This window comes from Oryzias latipes, chromosome 13 (assembly GCF_053564925.1).
Source record: "Oryzias latipes strain Hd-rR chromosome 13, Olatipes_Hd-rR_3.1".
NCBI classification, from domain to species: Eukaryota; Metazoa; Chordata; class Actinopteri; order Beloniformes; family Adrianichthyidae; genus Oryzias; species Oryzias latipes.
In genome coordinates, this window is record NC_136249.1 from 24,330,315 (window position 1) to 24,354,938 (window position 24,624).

General features: G+C 38.5%; 1 protein-coding gene across 1 annotated transcript; it reads right to left on the reverse strand.

Moving 5' to 3' along the window:
* Positions 1 to 19,761: 19,761 nt before the first annotated feature.
* On the reverse strand, positions 19,762 to 24,016 carry zpld1b (zona pellucida-like domain containing 1b). Its single transcript, XM_004075350.5, has 10 exons — positions 23,676 to 24,016; positions 22,978 to 23,198; positions 22,710 to 22,891; positions 22,277 to 22,349; positions 21,923 to 22,020; positions 21,540 to 21,620; positions 21,155 to 21,326; positions 20,951 to 21,056; positions 20,672 to 20,701; positions 19,762 to 20,559 (listed from the first exon to the last, which is right to left on the reverse strand). Exons 1-10 carry the CDS (start codon positions 23,812 to 23,814, stop codon positions 20,387 to 20,389), a joined length of 1,275 nt encoding a protein of 424 aa, XP_004075398.1. The 5' UTR covers positions 23,815 to 24,016; the 3' UTR covers positions 19,762 to 20,386.
* Positions 24,017 to 24,624: the final 608 nt, after the last annotated feature.

Below are 24,624 nucleotides of genomic sequence, written 5' to 3' on the forward strand. Positions count from 1 at the left end.
GCTACCAGTTTTAATAATGGCGATTCATTTATTTTGCCCTCGTCCTCACAATTAAATTCTCTGCTGGCATTTAACTGAGGTGAACTCGCTGTAATCTTATTGGCTCCGAGTTTTCCTCTCTATCTGTTAAATTGTGCCAGTCAAAATCATTTCTCTAGAGCTGTAAAACCGTCCCTGAATCTCCATGGCAACAATTAATGCTAATCAGTTGCTTCAGCTCTCATCCTCACTCATATTAACATTTTAAGCCTCGTGCCCATCAAACTGTTCGTTATAGAATAACATTACCCCTTTTCTTTTAATCTACTCGTCACATCTTTTTGTGCCTGATCAATGTTTCGAGCCTTTAAAGACTTGTACAGAGAAGTGAAGACGACCCCAGTTGAATTTTTCCCACAACAGCCCCAGAAGGCTCAAGAGTGTGTCCTACATTCAATCTTGTCCACTCCCACTCTTTACTCTAATTGGACCAACAGTGACTCACACACTTGTACCATGCTGATGCTGAAACTACACTTGGGCATATGCTGCATTCATATTGTATTACAAAACACCAGCTGCTTACTGGGAAAACCAGATTCATGCACCAATAATAGCTGATGTAGCCTGAAGCATTAAGTCTCAAGCAGAGACAAGTACAGATCCTCTTTTTTTCGGTCTGGTGAGTTGTCTTCTGTCTGACTTCACACCCTTCTGTTTGTCTGTCCTTTGTGAAATGTGTTGGAAGATTTCAGCTATGCTGACTCAAGTTGTTTCAGGCAATGATCCGGACCCAAAGGTCTCATCACTTATGTACAAAAACTTCACAAAGCATTTGAAAACCCTTTACAACTTTTTTTCAATTACAGAGAAAAGAACATTTTATTCATCAATGTAGGGCACTTTCTCCACTTGCATTTGCAACTTGGACTCATGGCTAACCTTCCTGCTGATTTACACCCGCCTCCTAACACAATTAGCAGTGTTAAGCATTAATCCATAGCCAGGAGACACTTTGCAATTAGCATTGCCTAAGTGGCATAAATGAGACAGAAAACTGAGGGAAAGAAAAATCCCAAAAACTAACAACTGTGAAAAAGCAGCTAGTTTGCTCGTCTTCATCATCAAATTCACAACAATTAGGTATATTTGCTGGATTAAGCTGAAGCAGTGCTCAAAAGTTGCTGCAACGACTGCAAGGTAAATGCCAAGACCTTGAAAATGGCACTTTAGAAACAAAAACCCCTTCATAGTAGGGGTTTGATTTGAAAAGTTTTTGCTACATATTTAAACATTAGGAGCTAATATTAAAATATTTGATGACGTAGTCACCTTCAAAACTTAATTTAAAGACCCACTCCAATGAAAGTCATGTTTTTGGTGTCCTTGTAAAAAAAATTTCTCATGATAGATGATATATATAAAGAACAGTAAGTATAAAATAGCATTTCTGAGTATTTCTATATTCAAATTACAATGAATCAATAGCAGATGAAAAAAAAAGCTGGCATCTGGCTTAAAACTGTACAGCTGGAAAGTGTGTAAACAAAGAGATGATGGGAAAGGAGTGCAGGCTTGCTCCCTGCCAACAGTCCCACCCACAACTCGGAGATGAAATTCTGATAAGCTACTGCGACTCTGCAAAACTATGTGCTATAAATCAACTTTTTTTCCTTCTAATTTTGGCTGAAAATGATTTAATCATAATGGAAAGACCACTGGGATGGATTAAAAGAGGATTGGAGTGGAACTTTAAATCAAGGACAATAAAACTTCCATGTAGATCTTTGCAGATAAAGAACGAAATCACAAAATATTAAATGATTATAATTTTCCATGATTTACTTATTTTTTGTTGGTAAGCTAATTGATTTCAGAGCTCTACAGCTATTGTTTTTTGACCTATGCTTGGTGCTGGATTTTTGCTATTTTTCTATGCTGTGGAGCCACTGTTCACTGCAGAAAGGCGAAAAAATATATATATAAATGTTTTCAATCACACTGCTGCTTCTTAATACATCCCAAGGACAACACTGTGTGTGTAATCAGTCAATCTTTTATGGCTGATGGGTAAAGGATTGCAAAGAAAATTCTTAAGAGCATTTCTGAAGTCTTTCTTGCTGATAAAAGGCCACTTAAACTAGTTGAGGGTGCCAGAAGGAAATATGTGAGGGAATTTTTATATTTTTTGAAGGATCACAAGTTTACTTTGGAGATAAAACTAAAGGACAGCTAGCAAACTTTTACTAAAATGTGGAGTTTTACTCTTTTCTATTTGTTTTCCAGAATTAACTATGAAGGGATTTCTGAAATTGGGGGGGGGGGGGGGATGTTCTAATGGTTCTGTACTTATTTGTAGCAATTGTAGCAATTTGTAGCAATTGTGTAGCTACTTACTAAGATTTTTACCAAATTTTTACTGGTAAAAACTTATTGCTGGAAAAATGTAGAACTATAAAACACAGAAAAATCTATGCCATCTAGATGTGTGTCAGCAGAATATTCTTGAAATTGTACAGATGGGTATGGGTTTTCTGCGGGCCAAAAACTGGGCGAACCTGTACAGAGCACACAGATGGCCCACATAAAAATTTAAGACTGTAGACATTTAGTTAGCCTGAAGAGCGAAAACATTTATGCAAGTTTTTTCTACAGGCATGTTGCATGCAACAGGTCATGGCAAACACTTGGGGTAAGTAAGGGTGAAGAAGGTGAAACACACTCCCACAAATTCTGCTCCCTGCTCAAGGGGCCTATTAGTGCTGTTCAAGTGATAAGTGCATGCCCATTGCGGACCTGGTGTGCGCTCCGTGCTTGCAGCCTGACTGTTAGAAAATAAGAAATTTGGGTAGTTTGTGAGGGCATCCTACTGTATGTGCTACCCGCACACCCCATGCTTTAAAGCTTTTACACGCGCTCAATAAGGAGCCAGTACATGCCTTTACCAACGACTAGAGTGTTGCATAAGGTCATGACAGCATTACCTGCACGTCTCAAGTGCATGTAACTTATGATAATTGCAAATACCTCTCGGTACACTTACCACAAGCACTACACGGTGCATTCCATTTTCATGACGTTCTTTAAGATGAATGCATGAGCCTCAAGGGAACCAAGAGGCGTACACCTGTGCTCCCATTAAGATGCGCCAGCACCTCTCTACATCTCTGACAGTGCAAAAACCCACAGAACTTGTTCAGGTCAACGCCCCCATATGTGCATGTGAATAAGGCATTATTCACAGATATGTGTCTTCATCAGGATTCATTTGCATTGACACATATAATAGTTATAACTCTGAATTTTAGCATTTGCAGGAGCTGCTCACTCAAGATTCAATAAGTCTAGAAAGACTCTCATTCATCTAGGAAGATTCCATCATAGTAGTAGGTTTGAAGGTTGTCACCTTGACCTGATTTTTAAAGTTGAATACGTTTCACCTCTTATCCAAATGGCTTTGTCTATTTCAGTATTAACAAAACCTAAGGATGAGAGGTGAAATAATATAATATAATAATAATAATATAATAATATAATAAAAGTGTGTTAATGCTGTCAAAACTAGCAGAACATACCTCAGTAACTATGGTCCCTTTCAAGTGAGTAAAAACCACAGTTTTAGTAACACACACACACAAATAAATATTTTGTGACTGAGAGTAGGGAGATATAATACACTGCAACAGCTCAGGTTCATACTTCATGCACTGATTTTGTACATAGCTACAGCATTGAAGATTTGTCCTAAAATACATCTCCTTTTTTCCTTTTTTACGACATCCCCCACATGTGGGTTAAACGGATGCGTCTTTGCCACTGAGTATAACGGGTCTGCCTCATTTCATACCAGGATGTTTGCAGCAGCTGCATGTTTAAGGAGAATGTATCAGACATGTTACAGGACAATTCCATTGTTTTAGAATTCAGGGGTTTTTTTTTGGCACTGACCTCAAAAGATCCACTCTGATAGAAACTGCGTTTTTGATGTTTTTAACATGTTATTGTGACATTTTTCTTATGATGGATAACATACATAAATTAAGAGAATCAAGATAAAATTGCATTTCTTAGTATTTCTTTATTCACATTATTGTGAATCAGGAGCAGACGAAAAAAATGCAGTTTGATAAAGACCTTATTTGTGACCTAGAAAATATGCTGGGCCACAAGCTCTGCCATTGGTATGGAAAGGGGGTTGCCAACAGTCTCGCCCACAACTCAGAGGCGAATTTCTAATGAACTACTGCCGCTCTGCAGAAACTATGTCCTACAAGACAACACAGCTTTTTTTTAAATGTACATTTTGTCTAAAAAACAGCATATCATGATTAAAAGACCACTGGGAACTAGATGATAGGAGTGGAATAATACAGGAATAATACAATCATCAATTATTATTTAATCCATCACTTTTTTAAATCTGTTTTTTCCTGGTCAGGGTCACGGGGCTGCTGGAACCTTCCAAGCTCCTTTTGGCTGACGGTGTGGTGCGCCCTGGACTGTTGGCCAGTCCATAACAGGCCCATACAGAAACACACAACCACAACACTCCCGTTCACATTTCAAAGACAATTCAGAATCACCAATTAACCTGCAGGAAGTGTGCTTTTAGACTACAAGAGGAAGCTGGAGTGTCCAGAGAAAACCCACACATGCACGGGGAGAACATGCAAACTCCACACAGAAAGGTCCCAGCCGGGATTTGAACCAGACAAGAGTGCTAACCACTACATCACTGTCCAGTCCTCTATACAAGCTTTTTTCCTATTTAAATTAATGAGCTAAATTATCAGGGGTAAAAGAAGAATATTGCTCTAATTAATTTGACTCGCATAACTGCAGTTACCTCTTTTACTTTAGGTGAGCCTTTAATACGGGACCAACCCTGTTTTCCCTGCATTGAACCACAAACAAGAAAATCTCATCCATAAAATCTAGAATATATTTTTTAAACAGTATAATAATGGTACTTCCTTTTTTTACATCACCATGACATTGTTTCGTTTGATCTTAACTATCAAGTCAATGCGATGCTGATGACTGGTAGACTTGACCATATTTTGCACATTTTTCGACCTCCCTGGCAAGTTTCACACAAAATGATGTAAAAAAAAACTGGCAACAAGTCATTTCTTGTTCCTTGTACTGACACATTTTAAAGAATCCTCTTCTCTTCCCACAGAGCAGAAGCAAGCCTGCAGTTGACTTCAGTCATATTTATTACTTTTTCTATACTGAAGAAAACGTAATTCAGGCAATTCAGTAATCACTAAACATATTTTTTACCTATCTAGCATAAAAGCCAAAATGTTCTAGACTTTGAAGGGCTGTAGTTTAAAGATAAAATAAAAAACACAAGTGAAATAAAAATACAACAAATGACTTAGGACGGGTAAATAGTTGATAATTTTACCTCCAACCAAATTGTTTATCTTGAATTATGCTTTTGTTGGTGTTAACAATTATGCAAACTGTTTGAGGCAGTCCACTGGCAGCTTATCATGAATTCACGACCAGCCAGTAAAACGTAACTTACTGGAAAGTTGGCAACAGTGAGTAAATGTAACAAAGTCTTTAATAGAAAGACATTTCTCTTCCATATTGTACTTTGATTACACATGAATTTAGAAACAGAGGAGATGCAAAAAAACTGATCAATTGTGTTTCTGTCTTCAAATGAAGTTTTATATTGGCTTGTAAAATTTGCATTAGTGTTTATCAATGACTAGATAAACTGAGAAACATGTTTTTGTTTGAGTGCAAAATAATGATAGTTATAAACCTGTTGGGGCCGTTTCAAGTGGCTTCTCTTAACAGAAATGATGAGTGCATGTTTGTGTACTAATACCTTATTGGTTGCTGTGGATTTATTATAACAAGCTAAAAGAGAATTGCAGTAATCTAAAAGAGAGTCGATAAAAGCATGGGTTACAATCTCCAGGTCATCTTGGGTTACCATTTTCCTCAGTTTTTGACCAAGTAGCTCGAATAATTTTTGTAGGACATTGATTGGTCAAAGACTACGTCAAGGTTTCTGGGGTTGGGAAAATTGGGGTTTCTGTTTTCTTTTGATTTGGTGGAAAGTAATTCAGTTTAAGCCAGTCTTTGACACATGATAGGCAGTTTGATAATTCAACAATCTTATAAAACTAAGAGTCACTAAAAGAGCAGTAGAACTGGATATCATCAGCGTACGACAGAGTAGCCACATTACAGTTTTTCTCAGTCGCTTTAGTACAATTCTCAGATCAGAATGAAATTCCCCAAACTATTTGTTCAATCTTCACATCATGATGTCACTTGTGCACATCATATAAGCAGTTTCTCACTTCTTTGAACAAGTTGCAATTGCTTTGGTACATCCATGCAAATGATTATGTACAATCTTCTGCTTTTTGCTACATTATCAATTGTTTATGTCATGTTGATCAAAATGTATCATGTAGTTCACTGTGCAATAGTCTTACTCCTCAAAACACCTAGTCATTAGTTCATCGTATAAGTCATTAACTGCAAAATGGTTGACCAAGTTTTCATAATGTGACAAACATATTTCTATACATCTCCATTATATGATTTTGTCTAAATCTGTCCTGAATTGGTAAATTGCTCTCAGGTGACGTCTGCATCACCTGCCAACGTATGTGATAGTTTGGGACAATGTGAGTTTTCATCACTCCAACATCATCAGGCAATGGTTTGCAGCCCACAACAGGATGCGGATGTAGTTCATTTCACCCTACTTCCGTTCCTTAACCCTATTGAGGACTTTTTCTCAGCATGGAGATGGAAAGTTTATGATTGCCAGCCACATACACAAATGACCCTCCTGGCTGCCATGGATGCAGCGTGTGATGACATCACAGCAGACGCCTGCAGAGGCTGGATACAGTAAGACACTCTAAAAGATTCTTTCCACGCTGCATTGCAAGAGAGGATATTCGCTGTGATGTGGATGAGAATTTGTGGCCTAACATACAGGAACGACAAGAGCTGTAGGAAGACCACACCAATTCCTACTGCACTGCCTCTACTGTTGGACAGAATATTGTCCTATCTTTTTTTTCCCTTTGTGTTACTGTTTGCAGTGGGTTTTTTCTATGTTGGTATGAGATGGTCTGTAAACAAATTACAATATGAACAATAAAAGTGTAAATGTAAATCTTGTCCAGTCTCTTGCAATCAAACAAAAAGGTGTAACTTACATTTTACAATAATTGTCATCAAAACTTTAGCCATAGTGTCACGGTACCCCCAGCCGGCTCCTCCTCATCGTCATGTCCACCTGCTGACACCAGCTGTGCCTCGTCATCCTCATCAGCGGCTGGACTCTTAAGGAGAACCAGGACCTGTACTCGACGCTAGTTCGTTGTACTCCACGGTGCTTCTTCTGGCCGACTCATGAATTGTCTCGCTCTAGCTTACGTTTTAACGTCAAATACCTTGTTTTGTCTGTTGCTCAGGATACCGTTCTCATCTGGAACACTTGGCCTGAACTCACCTCTCGCTGATTCCTGTCTCGACGTCCCTCTGGCTCCTCTTTGGATCACGGTGTTCACCCTCAAGAACCTCCAACCATCTTCAACGCATTCTGCCCTGAAAATCCTGTTCTACCACATTAAAACTCCTTATACTTACCAATCGCCAACCGAGTATCCTTCCGGGTTCCAGCATCTGGGTCTGCCACAGTCCGCTAGCCATGACACATAGTTTACATCAGAACCTCCCTCTAAAGTACACAGTTATATTGACAACATGACTAAGTAATTTGACTGTCTTGTTCGTAGACAATGACACAAGGACTTGACATTCTGATGGCACTGACATGTTCAATGACATAAAGACTTAGTTTTGAGAGATGAATTAAAGATTTTGAGCAAGTTACAGGCTTTTGCAAGAAATCCATAGTGTTTTGCTGTTTGTACAAATTGTTTTGAGAAATGCACACATGTATTTGCAAACTTCATTTCTGATCTGAGAATTGTACTAAAGCGACTGAGAAAAACTGTAAATCTCTGACTGTTATTAACATTGAATAACATTGCTTTGAAGACCATGATATGAGAATTCATTAGGATGGGCCAACTTGTACTTAGATCTTCTCATTTTGTTGACATTTTGTTCTAAAATACGTAATTTCCACCTATTACACTAGTTTTTTTATTGTAATCAAAATGAACTACAATGAGTTACATAAACATTCTAAAAGTACTAACCTTTTTCTTAAAACTGACCAAAATACCCTTTGGACTGTATAATATTCAGTTAGAAGTAATTCTATCTAACCGTTAGTTTTTTTGTTGTATTTTTCCTTTTCTGAATGCTTTTGTTGAATTTCTTGTTTCTAGATTTTGATATTATTTACCGTGATAGGATTTCTTTTGAAGTAAAAATGACTTACTGGATGGACAGAAAATTTTACTACCTCTCTATGTCAATTTTCTGAACTTATTTCAGCTCAGACAAGCCAAATGACAATTCTGTTTTAGTTCATTGTAATGAAAACATATGTGGTGGCTTTTTGTGTAAACAAAATATTTATTCATTATTCAGCGCCGTTGCAAGTGTCTCTGGTTGCTACAACTACACCAAAGTTTTAGGGACTTTAGTCAGATCACCTTAGCCTTGAGAAATCAAAGTAGTCCCTGAAAAGCAGTGAAATCTACAGGGACTTATGAGAGCGTACTGAGCAAAGTAAATGTTTTGAGGGGTTGTGTGGCAGACTGCTGCTTGAATCGACTAAATGAGATCCAATTTAAGCGTGTGAGTTTTTCAAGGTGCTGGTGGGCAGATTTCGCTGCTAACACAGAAGAGTGCATTCATCTTATCGTTCCACTCTCCCATAGCGACGCTGTCTTCTTTGACGTCACCGCGAGGACTGCATTTTATTTCCTAAAAACTGACGAATGAGTCTGCACAAGATTTATTAAAGGCTGCACTGTCCTCTTACACTTTGTTCATCGTTACAGCTTCACTGTTTCATTAGAAGAGGTTAATGGAACAGCCGGACCTTCTTTGGTGAATTCGTAGGACCAGCGGTCCATTCAATACCTACTATATCTCTGTCAAATTTCACATTTCCTTGCCTTGAGCTTATCACACTTTTTTTTTCATCATATATACACATCACACCAGCACACTAGCAATTCCAGGATGCAGTTTATTAAAAGTATCATGTTCCAAGGGTCTCACTGTTCATATGACTGCCCTAAAATACAGCTGGTCCATCAATTTTTCATGATTGTGCTGTCTACTCAACCTAATGTATAGCCTACAGACAGACTCTTGTGCATTTTAAATGAGACTGGAAATGACAGGACAATTAGTCTCTCAGCTGAGGACAAAATCACACAAAAGAATGTCATCCCTTCGACTGCTAATAGTCTAAAACACATAATTACAATGGCAGCAGGAATACGGCTTACAAAGATGTATCACAACATGACTTGACTTCCTAAAACGAGAAGACGCAATAAAATATGCACTGTCAGGAGCAACCTGAGGCAAGTGCACTGCAGATTTTTTTTACCTCGCTTTTCTCCTGCTCCTCCCCACAGCTATTAACATTTTAGAGGGCAAAGCAGCTGGAACCAAAGGTTAATGTCCACACCATTAGTGAGCAAGAACGCACACGTTTATCCCTGTTGGTTTAATTAAATTACAGTGAATTCATAAAAGGAGGTTTACCCTACTCACACTGCTGTCTTAATGGAGCACCGCATTCCAGTTCAGGTGATTTACCCCCTCGTGCTTCAAAGTGGGTCGTACTGTTGTGAAGTTTGTCATGGCCTACTTAACAATACAGCAACTCGTAATTAGATCATTTATCAAGTGGGAGGCCGGTCTTGCTTGTTCTTTTAATTGCACAAAGGAGACTTTTAACTTTTTCATGGGGTTACCCAGAAAAACTGGGATGTAATCAGCCTGTGGCTCTGGCAGCACTTCAGAAAACTGACGTCGCTGGGGCTTGCAGTGACAGAAGAACATGATAATAAATCCTGATTCTCTCTAAAAATTCTTGTGTGAAAAAAATAGCAGTGACACTTAATAATTAATGGAGCTGTGGACAAGTAAGCAGGAACACAAGCTTTTGCAAAAAAAAAAAAAAGGAAAATGGAAAATGGTGATTATACACCCCCTAGTGGAGGGTTAGCAAACAGAATTGTGACACCACAAACTTTCACAGCACTGTCATCTTATCAGCCTCCATCAGTGCTCAAACTGAAGAAAACCTCAAAAAGCAAAAACAAAAAAAGAAGGGGAACTGCTTATAAACACTGAGCAGTTCTTCTGTGTGGGAGTGCACATGTGTTTGTGTGAGAGAGGAAACACATCTTTATTTTGATGAATTAATCCTTTTCATTAACTGGAAGTCAAGATAACCAAAACCCATCCTGTGTGCCTGGAATTATTGCATTTGAACTGCGGCTGCACTCAAACATAGGACTGAAGATAACACACACAGCGTATTTGGGACTGTGGGCCAGCGTCTGCTGATAAAGAAAAGTTCTTTCATTCATTCAGCTGTCATACATACCCGGAAAAGGTTGTCTGTTTATGAAGAAAGAGAAAAAGACATAACCCCTTGATTCATAGTCTGGAAAAATGCTGTCTGCCTCATTTAAAGCTGTAAGCTTTAATTAGGGTGGCTGCAGAACTCTGGATTTTGAAAATAATGCCCCATATACCTCTCATTTCTCTCTGAATCTGGGGTGCTATGGGTTTTAATCCTTGGAGTGTAATCCAGCTCTCTTTGATGAGACGGCCAGCACTAAAGCAGTTGATATCCACCAAAGGGGAAAAGCATCCGATTTTTGGAAAATCAAAAGATATTGTACATGTGGTCCACAAACTACACCATAAGTGTCATCATGAAGTGACACTTACATTTCTACATAATAAACCTTTCAGTATATGGATCCAATCTAAGCCTTACCTCTGAATTTTTACCGGAAAACTCCACAAGTAGTACAGGTCCTGTTTGTTTTTATGGTGATGCAGCAGGTATAAAAAAGAGGATACTGAGAGATTAAAAAAAAGAAACTTATAACTTTAAAACATATCTTCTTTATTGCCAAGAGGTTTAAAAAGACTTAAAAAAAAACAGCAACAAACCTAATGCTGAAACTGTTTATTCTTTAACCCTTTAACTATACTCACCAAAAAAAAAAGTCATTAAAAAAAATTCTTTTTCGGCTGCTTATTGCCTGCAGGGACTAAAACACACCTTCAATAGTTTTAATATGTTTTCTAAATTTGCTCTACTGAGGTAAAGGGTTAAAGCATTAAAAATAAGTTATTTGGCTCTAAGAAAAATCCTTCTGATCCTTACCTTAAAAAACATATAACTCATATTTCACTTAACTATTAAGTAGTTTTTACACGTTTTATTTTGGTTTTATGGACTGTTTTTTTCCTTGTTTGTTTTTTGTGGAGTGTGTATGTGCGTTTGAGGGATTTTTTATGAATGCAGCCCCCCCCTCCCATTATTTATTAATTAATGTAAACACTTTGAGGTGTTCTGTGGGAGGAAAAATACTTGATTAAATAAAGGTGAAGTTATATTTAAAAGAAGCTGTGACCAAAGCAGCTCCATAGCACTCTGGAGATGGTGTTTTTATTGAAGGATTCTCTAAAAGTGAATCCACAAGAGACCAAAGTTTGTTTTTTAATCTTCTTGAAACCACATGATGATTTTCAATGATTGTTTCAAAAGTTATTCTTCTCTTGTAATAAGTTTGGGTAGGAACTTTAGCGTGTCTCTGCATGAGCAACAGGAGCTGTGATGGCCACCAAAGCAATGAGTTTCACAATAATCCTATATCAAACTTAGGTTAAAATGAAGACTGCTCAGCAGTAATCACGTTTAGAAATTTTGCACTTGTGACCCTTGCAAGCTTGTTTTTTTGCTAACAAATGTGTCTCCTTGAACAGCTACTTTGCATTCATGCAGCACTGAAAAGATTCAGAGACAGATTTAGAAAGGGCTGTAAAGCACTCTGTCAAGATGAGAAGAATATAATCTTCTGTTTTGGCTCAAGGCAAAGAATCTGAGTTTATTTCTCTGAATCAAATGTTCATGTCTTTAAAGTGTCCTTTAAATAAAGTTTAGATGCATTTTTGTTGCTAATGAGCGGTTTGAAAGAAAGTAATTACTTGGAAGGTTTGCAGTGATGCTGAAAGTGAGGAGAGGCTCAGCCTTGACAAGTCCTCTATTTCAGATGCGGCATGTTGCTCTTCGTTAAATAAAACATAGAAAAACCTTGTGGTCTTTGCCAAATTTAATTATTAAGTTCTCATAGTAAAAAAGCTGCTCAATCGCTTCTTTTTGGGGGGAGGGTTTGGGGAGTTTTTGAGACCTGTGAGCCAACAAATCAAAGATGGTGGAGTTGGAATTCTGTAGAGACACAAGTGTAAAAACTGATCCGGAACAAATCACCTGCCTGCAAGGAAAAAATAAGGTCCCAAGTACTGAGTCACAGGTGAAATCCATACTTGTATAATCTGTCAAAACACAGTCATGTGACAGCAGGCTTTGCAAGATTTACATTTCTTTATTCTTTGAATCGTCTTAATCTCATTTACCCAGCTTTCCATGCAGGAAGATTATCAAGCCTCGCTAGCGTGTGGGATCTGTACTCATCAAACTTCTTGAAGAAAACTTTTTGAGATTTTTTGTTGCAGGGAGAAAAATGTTTCCTCCTAATCCTGCTTGTAGAGCTCAGAATGGAGCTTGTGAGTTCTTTTTTATGTAAACGAAGGAAGGTTAGTCGAGAGGAGACATGAGATGAAATGTGAGAGCACCTGCTCGAGGTGCAGTAAAGTATTTTTTCCCGTGAATTTAGCCTTTAATGCACATGACTGTATTATCTGAAAATATTAAATTTTAATGTGAATCTTTACAGTCTACAGGGAGATTTTTCTTCTTGTTGCCTTGAGCCATTATTATAAAATTATGTTATGTAATAAAAAGTCATTCAGTATAGTCTTAAACTTCAGAGTTACACCTGCACTTGACGTAATTCAGAATTTAGGGTAAAATTGTCTCTCACATTGCCACATGAAGATCTTTTGTTTAACCTGTTTAGAAAAAAAAACTTTTTTAATTACAGTTTTTCTCAGTCGCTTTAGTACAATTCTCAGATCAGAATGAAATTCCCCAAACTATTTGTTCAATCTTCACATCATGATGTCACTTGTACACATCATATAAGCAGTTTCTCACTTCTTTGAACAAGTTGCAATTGCTTTGGTAAATCCATGCAAATGATTATGTACAATCTTCTGCTTTTTGCTACATTATCAATTGTTTATGTCATGTTGATAAAAATGTATTATATAGTTCACTGTGCAATAGTCTTACTCCTCAAAACACCTAGTCATTAGTTCATCGTATAAGTCATGAACTGCAAAATGGTTGACCAAGTTGTCATAATGTGACAAACATATTTCGCTGCATTGCAAGAGAGGATATTCGCTGTGATGTGGATGAGAATTTGTGGCCTAACATACAGGAACGACAAGAGGTGTAGGAAGACCACACCAATTCCTACTGCACTGCCTCTACTGTTGGACAGAATATTGTCCTATCTTTTTTATCCCTTTGTGTTACTGTTTGCAGTGGTTTTTTTCTATGTTGGTATGACATGGTCTGTAAACAAATTACAATATGAACAATAAAAGTGTAAATGTGAATCTTGTCCAGTCTCTTGCAATCAAACAAAAAGGTGTAACTTACATTTTACAGTAATTGTCATCAAAACTTTAGCCATAGTTTACATCAGAACCTCTCTAAAGTACACAGTTATATTGACAACATGACTAAGTAATTTGACTGTCTTGTTCGTAGACAATGACACAAGGACTTGACATTCTGATGACACTGACATGTTCAATGACATAAAGACTTAGTTTTGAGAGATGAACTGAAGATTTTCAGCAAGTTACAGGCTTTTGCAAGAAATCCATAGTGTTTTGCTGTTTGTACAAATTGTTTTGAGAAATGCACACATGTATTTGCAAACTTCATTTCTGATCTGAGAATTGTACTAAAGCGACTGAGAAAAACTGTAAAAAGGGGTAATTTTAAAGTTTAAATTCAAAATCCTGGTTTAAAAGTCTTGCTAACCAATTTTCCTTATGAAAAAATAAAGTTCTCCTGGTTATGCGTAATGCAAGTCGCAAACAATATACCGGCAGTTAAATTAAACTTTCCCACAAAGACATGTTTAAAAACAAAATAAAACAAAAGCCATGGAAACATTAACATTTTTAACAAAGGACAAAAATTGTTGTGAATTTCTATATATATATCTCAAAACACTTTAATTTGGTCTTGAGCTTTAAGCTCAATGATCTGACATTACACTTCTTTTTAAAGCTAAATGTTTCTGATATCCATCTGTCTTTTTGAAACCTGACAACTACGAAATTTTACGTTGGTAAAGTTGAGGCATGCTGCAAGGTGGTTACTGAGGAGATGATGGCGAAGAAGGTACGCTGTTAATTGTTTATGACTGTCTGAGAAACAGTGTCAAAAGCAACGTGTATCATGTTACTGTGAGTTGTTTTATGAGCCTGCATTCATCCAGCCTCATTTCAATGAGTTCCCGTTTGTCATTGTTGTTTCACGTTTGTCCGCGGCTCATGTTTGCTTCCCTCGTACTCTGTTTACGTCCCGTTATGCCCGGCTACGGTGGCTATTTTGGTCTGGTTGTTCTACTCCGAGCACGGAGCATAATCAGACTGAGGAAACACAGAGTGAACTGAAGTCCAGTCTGATTGGAAACAAACAGAGACCACCTTGAAAGATGGATCAGAGAGAGGTTCCAGGTCCCTAAGGGTTCACTTGGGTGAAATCAGACAGAAAATGTTTCCAGATTGTTGGAGGAAACAAACTCTGGTTCTCTTTAAGTAAACCAAATGTGTCCAGTCGTAATACAGCCTCAAGGGCTAAACATGAAGATCAGATTGATTTGATTCTCTGATCAAAACCTCAGTTGTTTGTACTTCTGAATAAGACAACTATTTTCCTGCACAATTTACCTTTAGTAGTTTACAGTGAGCATTTAAAGTTAAGAATTTAAGACTTTTTCCTTATTTTATTTTTGGTCGGCCAATAAGAAATTCAGAGTATTTTGGGTAAAAATGTATTTAGATGCATTTCTGTGAAAAAATGACAAAAAGTAGCACATTGCAAGAAATGTTTGTGAAATAGTTCATTTGCATTTACAGTTTTTCTCCATTGGTTTGGCTCATTTCTTGAAACAGAAATTACATTCTCAAAACAACATGGACAAACTTTCAAACCACTTAGCATTTGTTCACAACAGAATGGCAATTCTCATTAGTTTCATCAAATTGCATATGTCTTAGTACATGTCTCAATGTCTCAGTACATCTTTGCAAGTGATTGAGTACAGGTAGCTTTCATTTAGCATAATTTCCAAGTGAATAGATCTTGTTGATCTAAACTGATTGTTGATTCTCAGTCTAATGGTTGTTCGTTCCAAAATGAGTCACCATCATTTCATTGTGTAAGTCATCACATGCACAATAGTCTGTTCAATTGTCAAAATCAGTTAATAACATACCATGAATACGATAAATGAATCCCTTGGAACATTTGATACATTTATTACAGCAATTGACAGTCAGGTGAAACTAGAACTTGACTAACTAAGGAGGATGTCCCAGGCCAGCGAGGGGGCAATATAACTATGTGTGCTGCCATATCTGAGAATGGTGTGGCCACTCACATCCCCAGTCTTGGCCCATACAATACACAGAAGCTTCTCATCTTCTTGGACTGCCTAATTTTTGATTTGATCCCTGAAACTGAGAGAGATCTCTTAGGGCCTCACCTACCACTATATGTTATTGTATGGGACAATGTGAATTTCCACCACGGCCCGCTCATCAGGGCCTGGTTCACTACTCACCCAAGGATGTTCATAGTGTTCCTACCACCTTACTCTCCTTTTCTCAATCCTATTGAGACGTTTTTCTCCGCTTGGAGGTGGAGAGTGTATGAGCATCGGGCTCAAGATCAGAGGTCCCTGCTCCATGCAATGGATGCTGCGTGTGAGGATATTACAGGAGATGGTCAGAATTTCCTTGGCAGTATGAGTGCAATGTGTGCTGTTACTGTAAAGGCTACTCTTACCCTAAAATCCTTTTTCTTTTTTTTAGTTTTACACAAAATTGTATTCTGTTAGCTATACAAAAACAGTACAGTAACCATTGCCAATAAAGGACTGAGCTAAGACTGAAAGGTGGACATGAGGGATATTTCAATGGTCCTCTGCTATAGTGACAAAACATCTAATCATTTTGACTTGCAGTGCTAACACAATGCTAAAGGGACAAGTATTTTGGGGGCACTGACTGTCTAAATGAGAAGGAAATTTAGTTTTGACACGTGAGTGAGTTGTTTTGGGAGAGATATGAGCTTTTGCGGGTGAACCATGGCGTTGTGCCGAACCATCCACATTATTTTGACAAAAGCACCAAGAGTGTTGAGAACGTCCGGTCTGATCAAGAAATGAGCCAAAGCAATTGAGAAGGATCTTTGCCATTTTGGTGGCACTGACTCTTTGCATGGGAAATGAATTTAGTTTTGAAGCATGAGTGAACAGTTTTGGGAGATATATTAGATTTTGCAAGTGAGCTAAACTGGAAGACTGTTTTGCCAAATGATCTTAGAGTTTTCAGAATGTAATTTCTTCTTCAAGAAATGAGCCAAACCAATGGAGAAAAACTGTAATGGTTTTATAAAGGTTCAAAGAATGCAGGATGATTGGTTGGTCCCTAACAGATTTTCATCTCCTCAAATCTGGCCCTCTTTGCAACAACTTTGGACCCTGGTTTAAGGTTAGCCTGAAAGCAAAAATGTTTGTATGTTGATTGAGAAAAGTGCAAAAAAGATGTTCAGCCACGAACCTCCTGTTGTCAGGGAAGATCTTACGTAAAGGTGAAGTTAAAAAATTAGATCACACCACTTTACCATGGCTGGATGTTGTCAGATGATGTTCTTGAGCTTGTGTCCTCAGAGGCATTATAAGCTTTATTCTACAAAAACAAAAACATAAATATGTGTGCTGGTTTTCATGTCTCTCACAGCACACGGAACTGATGAAATCTTATCAAAAAAAGGATGACCTCTCTTCACAGACTCTTTCATAACCTCAAGAGCTCACAGAATAAACAACCTTGTCCTTGTGTGGTTTCAATTCTTTGAGCCCTTCTCTTAGTATCCTCTTACTTTGCTCTAAAAAATGAGTCCTGCTCAGACAAACTCTCCTAAATCTCATCTGATTTCTCCCCGCTGAAGGTTAACAAACACGTTCCACGGTGAGGAAAACTCCATATTCAGAAACAGCACGTGTCTGCCATGTGCAGACGTCTCTGACTCTGATGGAAAAGATGGAACTCGCCACAGGAGGAACCACAAAGGTGTGAAGCGTCCCCTGTTACCCAGATGCTGTTCACGATCTGTGAACTCCTGCTGTAGCTCCGATAGATTGCAGCGCAGGTTGTGAAGAAGAAATACAGCAGATATTCCCCAGACACCTGTGGTGTCGGTATGTTCTTTAAAAAAAAGAAAGGAAAAAGGATTTGTTTTATTCCACTCTCGTGTGCTGATGGTCAAAATGACTTTCAGATGAAGAAATAGAAACAGACAAACAGATAGATAGATAGATAGATAGATAGATAGATAGATAGATAGATAGATAGATAGATAGATAGATAGATAGATAGATAGATAGATAGATAGATAGATAGATAGATAGATAGATAGATAGATAGATAGATAGATAGATAGATAGATAGATAGATAGATAGATAGATAGATAGATAGATAGATAGATAGATAGATAGATAGATAGATAGATAGATAGATAGATAGATAGATAGATAGATAGATAGATAGATAGATAGATAGATAGATAGATAGATAGATAGAACTTTATTAATCTCCCAAGGGAGAAATTTAGGTGTCCGGCAGCAAACATTATCTGTAATGGGTTTCCATTACAGATGATGTGCAAATTACAAACACAAGCATTCTCTAAAATATTTGAAGTACTATTAATAAGTGGGATTGTTGCAACAGGCAAAAAACAATGTTGGAACTTGATATACCTGAAATATTAAGGTTCTGATGGCGTCAAAATAAATTTGTCATGCCTTTAAACATCTAAAGTCTCTCAGCCGTCATTTGCATAGCTCAGGTCTTCACTCCACATCCTCCTCACTCATGACTCGGCGTTCAAAGCCAAACCACAGAGTCGTTTGTATTTTTTCTAGACAAGGGCTTAATCAATTATCGCTGATTGTAAAACGAGAAGGGGAGGGATGATAGAATTCATTCCTCCCATTTCAGCTATCTCTGGACATTGTGGTGGCTGAATACGCAGCAAAATGGCTGTTGAAATCAGGGATTAGACTGACGGGGAACAGGGTGACCCGGGCACAAAAACGCCATCCGACTGCGACACGTGAGATGCAACAGCCACCAACAGGCATTCAGATGGGTCATTGGAGATGAAAATGGTCATTGCAAATGAGAAAATGCAGTTATTTAATTCATGCATGCATCGTATAAACTCAAAAAAGCAAGAACCAACAAACCATTAGTTGTTTTTAAACATCTGAAGATTCATTTGGAGAATTCCAAAACATTTCCAGTTTGGTGCAGACTTTTAGGAGACTACAGCCCTGAACAACGTTCCATTTTAACTTTAGTCTCCAGGACCTGACAGTCGGCTCTAACAGAGAAGTGTTGTGTTGCATTTTGTGGTAGACTCGGTAAAGATCTATTATTGTGTTCCCACTGGCAGTTTTAACCCTCCAACAACCCAACCAAAAATTGAAAAAAATCAATGAAAGTTTTTTTTTTTCTATTGATTATTGCCTGGAGTAATACACACAATCAATGTTTTTGGGTTTTTTTTTTTTACGTGTTTTCAGGCAGTTAAAGATTTTTTTAAGTACCATGACAGTTTGTGACAGGCTCAGCAGGCACACTTGAGATTTGGTCTGGTCAAGTGTAGCTTGTGAGCACCTTTAAAAGCCCCTTTATGAACTCCAGAGAGGCTCAGGATTTTATGTCTCACACGTTTAGTTTATTCAACTAAAGTTCAAATCTGATGTCCATAGGAGTAAGTCTTGTTTTGGGATAAATTGAATCAGTATTTATCTTATTTTTCCACTCTTGTCTAAAAGTACGTTTTTAATGAGACTCACTTTCAAAGCAGCTGTTAAATGATTTGCACTGTGAGCACACTGACTGATGACACACCAGCACCAGAGATTCAAGAAACAGTCATGTTTTCTATCATTTTGCTTTATTTTTTTCCAGTAAACCGTAATAATCTGGAGACTTCATGTTTTTTCAAACTCACATGTTTACATCTACTTATAAAGTTCCATTCTCTGCTTCTTAAAACTGTAATAATTTTTGGCTTTTTTAAAGTGTCAACTGTATTTTATTTGCTGTCTTTATTTCCGTGCTTTGCAGACCAGCAGTTTTTAAGCATCTAGATGAAGAGATGTGTTTTTTTACCTTGACATATTTTGCAGATTGCTGATATTGCCAAAAAGCAATTACACCCATCCAACTTCTGATCCTGTGCAGGTCACGGGGGGTCGGTGGGGCCAATCCCAACTACTTCAGGGTGAAGGTAGCATAACACCCTGCGCAGGTTACCAGACCAATACAGGGAAAATAATTACAGTTTGTTGATAATTTGAACTCAGAAAAAACATTTTACAACCACACTAGATTGAAAAAATCATTTTATTGTCACAGAAAACACACACAGTTTATTAACGAATGCACTATATGAAAGTGGGGCATAAGTACTTTGTCTTAGTGCTAATCTCTTCTAATAATCTCAATCCTATGTGAAAACATTAACAAATTTAAAAGGCTATAGTCCTTTTAGGGTTCACCTTTATTGCAAATAGATTTTTGAACTTTTATGCACAGCATCTTAAACATAGCATCCCCTTACAACCCCCTAAAAAAAACAAGAAACTCAGTTCAAACATGTAGCCTTAAATCCAGTTGTGGTTTTAAAACACTGCATATTTTCTGATTTTCAACGGGTTGAATGCCTGCACTGAAAAACAGAAAGATGCAAAACTGTTGTGATTTTGTGTGTGTGTGTTCATAACTAAACCAAATTTGATACAATTTTTTTGAATGTTGAATTCTGTTTATAAAAACTGGCATAGAAACTTAAAATGTTGGAGGTGCATTTCCTAACAACAAAAGGCTAAAAAAAATGAGGTATTGGAGGCAATAAATACCTAAAACGCAATAAACACGTAAAATATCGCAAAGCAAACAAGCAAAGTCAGGAAGCAGCTCCGTGTAATTCTTGTACACATAACGCCTTAATTATTTAAAGCTTGGGTTCCAAACACCTGAGGATGCAGCTGCAGGGAGGCGGGATTTCTGCAGGAGCCGGAGCATCAAAAGGAAGAGGCCCACACTGACCACGCCCAGGATGACCACACCTGTGATCAGAGCAGTTGTCATCGAGTTCATGGAGTGTTTGGATTCAGCGGATGCTGGTTAAAGGAAAAGTTGTTGGGAGACAGAAATTTGAATAGTAAGACATTAGTTTTAGGATTTAGACATCACAGGTGGTAAACTTTTCATTAAAATAAAAATAAATCCAACCTAGCTGGGAGTTGTTGGCAGGGGTTTCATCTGAAAAACAATGTTTAAGTATTTGTTAGATTCATTTTTAGACATTCTTGATGGTTCTACATATGGGTCTTTGTACTCATCTAAATTCAGAGTACCGGTACTTTGCTGAAAAGTGTCAAGTGGAGCCAGAATAAAGCATTTTTTTAATGCATCTTAATGTTAACTAACAACATTTTATTCTTTAGTCTACTTCAGCAGGACTCTGAAAGTGGTAAATGATTCCTGTCAGAGTCAGTTTACTGTTCATACCACTTCTGGTGATGATTGGACCTGCAGTGATAATGGCGTTCCCAGAATCTGCTGGCAGGGAACCAGGGCTCTGCCCTCCATCCCTTCTGCGCCGTCGCCCACAGATCTGCCAAGCGCATCGTCACATTTCAGTCCTCACAGGGGGTCGGGTGTCGCACACGCACAGTGAAGTTAAAAAGCGAACTTTTGCAACCCCTTGCTTACTGGTACGAGCATGATGCAGTCGTCTGCCCGGCATAGCTTGGTGACGCAGTGCAGAAACACGGTGGACATCTTCTGATGGCGGTGCTTCACAAAACGGAAGACTTCGAAGGAAAACCGACCCATCTGGCTCTTCCCATTCTCAAAGACGGTTGTTTGGGGGTCTTTATAGCAGCTGTGGCAAATATTTAAAATAAAAAATATGACAGTTTTTGCTTATCCACGAGTTTCTAAGCATTCACAAAGAGGCTGGATGCACGCAGGAGCAGAAACAATGCACATTTATGAAGATAAGCCATGTTGAGAGCTTGAAAAGGTTATGCTTTCTTTTGTACCTTATCAAGTCATCATCTCCAACAAAAAAAAAAAAAAAAAAAAGCAAGATTACCCAAAGAAAAGGTCATAGCGAAGTTCATCATTAGGATTCCCTGAGGGGGTTGTGTAACAGTAGTCCATCAAGATATTCCATCTGCAAAGAGACAAAACTGTGACACGGGATAGAGATCTAACTGCACATGGGAAAGCACAGGTTGGGCTTTCTTTGCAGCAGACTGGCGCCTTCAAGTCCAGTAATAACATAATAGCATAATGAAAGTAGGCATAGTTAAAGAAAGGGACTAAATCTGTAAAAACCAAATCTCCTGTGTGCAGAGAGACATCATCTCTGTATCACTGGTTGTTTTGGATGTAAAACTTGAGCTTAATATATCATTTGTGATAAATCTTTGTAATAAAAGATTTGTAATAAAAATATGCAACGTTACCGCGCACCGTTTGTCTAAATTAGTGGCTTTCACAGCAGCAAAGACTCTGGTTTTCAAAGCCAATCCGGACATGGGGATGGACAGAGGCTGATTGTACGTGGAGTCCTGCAGGATGAGGAAAAAGCCTTAATAAAATCACGCAGTCATCTTTTTACATCACAATATACCCGGATGCTACTGCTTTCAGAAACTTCACTGTCAGAAGCAGACTGAAAGTACTCATAATGAAGAATAAAGGTCAGTTTAAGACAAAAAAAAGCCCCAAAAAAACAAATTCTGCCAATTAGAAACCATATGAATATACTAAATATACATTTCTCATGAAATATCTGGTTTTCTTGCAGCTTAGCTGTGTACTCACATTGTACAGGATCATACTCAGCGTGCTCACAAATGTGCCGTTGTTATCTTTGACAGAAATAGCTGCAGAGGAGCTGTAATGAGATGCAACATGAAAAATAAGTCAAAGTCAAAAAGTATCTTCAACACTTCGATTTTCATGATGTATCATGATTTTCTGTTTATATTTTCTCTATAGTTTTAAAATGAAGGCAAAGTATACTTCAGAACTTTTACTCCTGAACGTCCTGAAACACATGGTCTTTAGATATCAGAGATCACCGCTCAGGGTCTTAACTGTCACAGAAGCTTTGAAAACAATAAGTAAAAGTCTAAATTAAATCAATAAATTCTCATTTTAATCCCCCCATGCAATTCCTGAAAAAGGTTAAGCTCTCTTTTTGTGCACAGATAGTTTCTTTTAAATGAATGTATCTGTTTCGGTTCCAACTCACGATGCCAGTTGTGAGTTATTGACCAGGTACTCCAGCGGGTAGCTGCAGCTGAATTTATACAGCAGGCCAGGCAGGTAGCTGATTATAGTGGGTGGATCAGGAGTGTCAATATAGCCCGAGACATTTCCAATTTGTACCAGAGACATGTTCCCGTAGGCGTTGGTCCCGTAGGCCGTGCTGACCTGCAGAGAGACACATCTCAGCCACTTTCAGCAAACACAGCATCCATCATATTATCACCATGCTGGAGGGATTCGCTGCACATTACCACTAGGCTGTTACCGCAGGCCTCCAGGGTGCTGAGGCTGATGCTGAACAGCACAGCTGTGGGGAACGTGTTGTTATTGATAAAGCCTCTGCACTGAGCATCACTGTGGTGTCCGTTCAGAGCCAGATCTGCAGCGGTGTAGCCGGAGTAGAGCACTGGACAAAAGTTGATCTTCAAGGTGATGGTCTGAACCCCACAGTAAACACTGATGTCCCTCTCAGCTGGAGCGCCAGAGAAGAAGCGTGAGCAGAGTCTGTGATCATCTCTGCATTTTTTTTAAAGATAACTTATAAGAAAATGCAGAGCCTTTGACATTTCTGTTGAGCAGTGTAATTCACACAAACAAAAATAACGTGTGTACATCATCGTATTTCTTAAGAAAATAAGAAATACTAAGAAAAACAACAGGAGAAATAATTAATCCATTGACATTGAACAACAACATATTTGTCTCCTAAGAAAAAGTTTATTCCTATAACATCAGATGAGTTTCAAAAAGATCCTACATTGTTTTAGAATAAAAAAATAAAAAGTTGTCAATCAACATCTGCAAAAGAAAAGCTGCTCTAAAACTTTTTCCTCCTGAACCTAAGCTGATTTGCTAGTTTGTCACTTTTTGTGAGCTTTATGAATGTTGTATCTGCTCAACATGTGTTTACAGAATGGACGGTGGAGGTGATGCTTTGCAGTTTTCTCACCAGGATAGCGGCTGTGGTAATTGGCGTCACAGTTGAATCCGTTGAACTGTGTGGAGACTGAGGTTGCGTTGCTCATCAGCAGGAAAATGAAGCCCATTCGCGCCATTTCGGCGCCTGACAGAAGTGTGCCCAGTATCATCTTCAGAGGGTCAGCGTTGCGATGCCCTCATTTCTCGATTCGATGTCAGAAGACGGCTTTTATGTCAAAATGAAATGTTGGGAAAACAAAGCTGCCCTGCCTCCTCGTCTACTTCTAGCTGCTTCGATCACTGCGGTTCAGCCTCCTCCTTCCAGGTCCCCTAATCCTTCTTCCACTGTTCCCTCTGCACCTTTTACTGCTTGTGTTGACCCTTTACCCAACCCTTTTTAAATTGAGGTCATCCCTCTTTCCAGCTCATTTCATTCCACTCCCTCCTTCACCATCCCTCCCTCAAAGACACACAAAGACACCGAAAAATTACCCCCAACCACACCTGTTTACTCATCTCCTGCCTTTTAACTAAGTCATTATCCTTAACACGTTTCAACCAGATTAGTTGAGATCTCAAAACTGTTGCATGTTGACATTGAGGAATTAGCCCAGCGTCAGCCTCTCCTACATTTCTTGTGGGCACACAGATGAGAAAGATACTTCAACAAAACCCCCACCATGCAGGACATGGGAACCTCCGTCAGATCTGAATGGACAGGACAAATCTTTTCACAGCGCCAGGAAACCTGAGCGGGCTCGGTGGGTTCCCACTCATCTCTCCTCAGTCTGATCTCCGTCTGTCATTTCACACAAACGGTGGGCCTCAGCGAGGGGGGGTCCGGCTCGGGAATTAAGCTGTCATCGGCTGCTGCTGTGGTGCACATTCACAGGAACACAAAAGTCAGCTCACGGTCTGATGCAGAGCTGTGTGTGGGTAATTGTGATGCATAAGGCATCACTTAGAGTAAGAGTACTGAG

Coding starts and splice junctions, on each gene's coding strand:
- zpld1b (XM_004075350.5), bottom strand. CDS start 23,814: ATGATACTGGGCACACTTCTGTCAGGCGCCGAAATGGCGCGAATGGGC. Junction 22,021..22,276: donor TGAGTATGATCCTGTACAAT/GTGAGTACACAG, acceptor CTCATCCTGCAG/GACTCCACGTACAATCAGCC. Junction 20,560..20,671: donor TGCCAACAACTCCCAGCTAG/GTTGGATTTATT, acceptor TCCTTTAACCAG/CATCCGCTGAATCCAAACAC.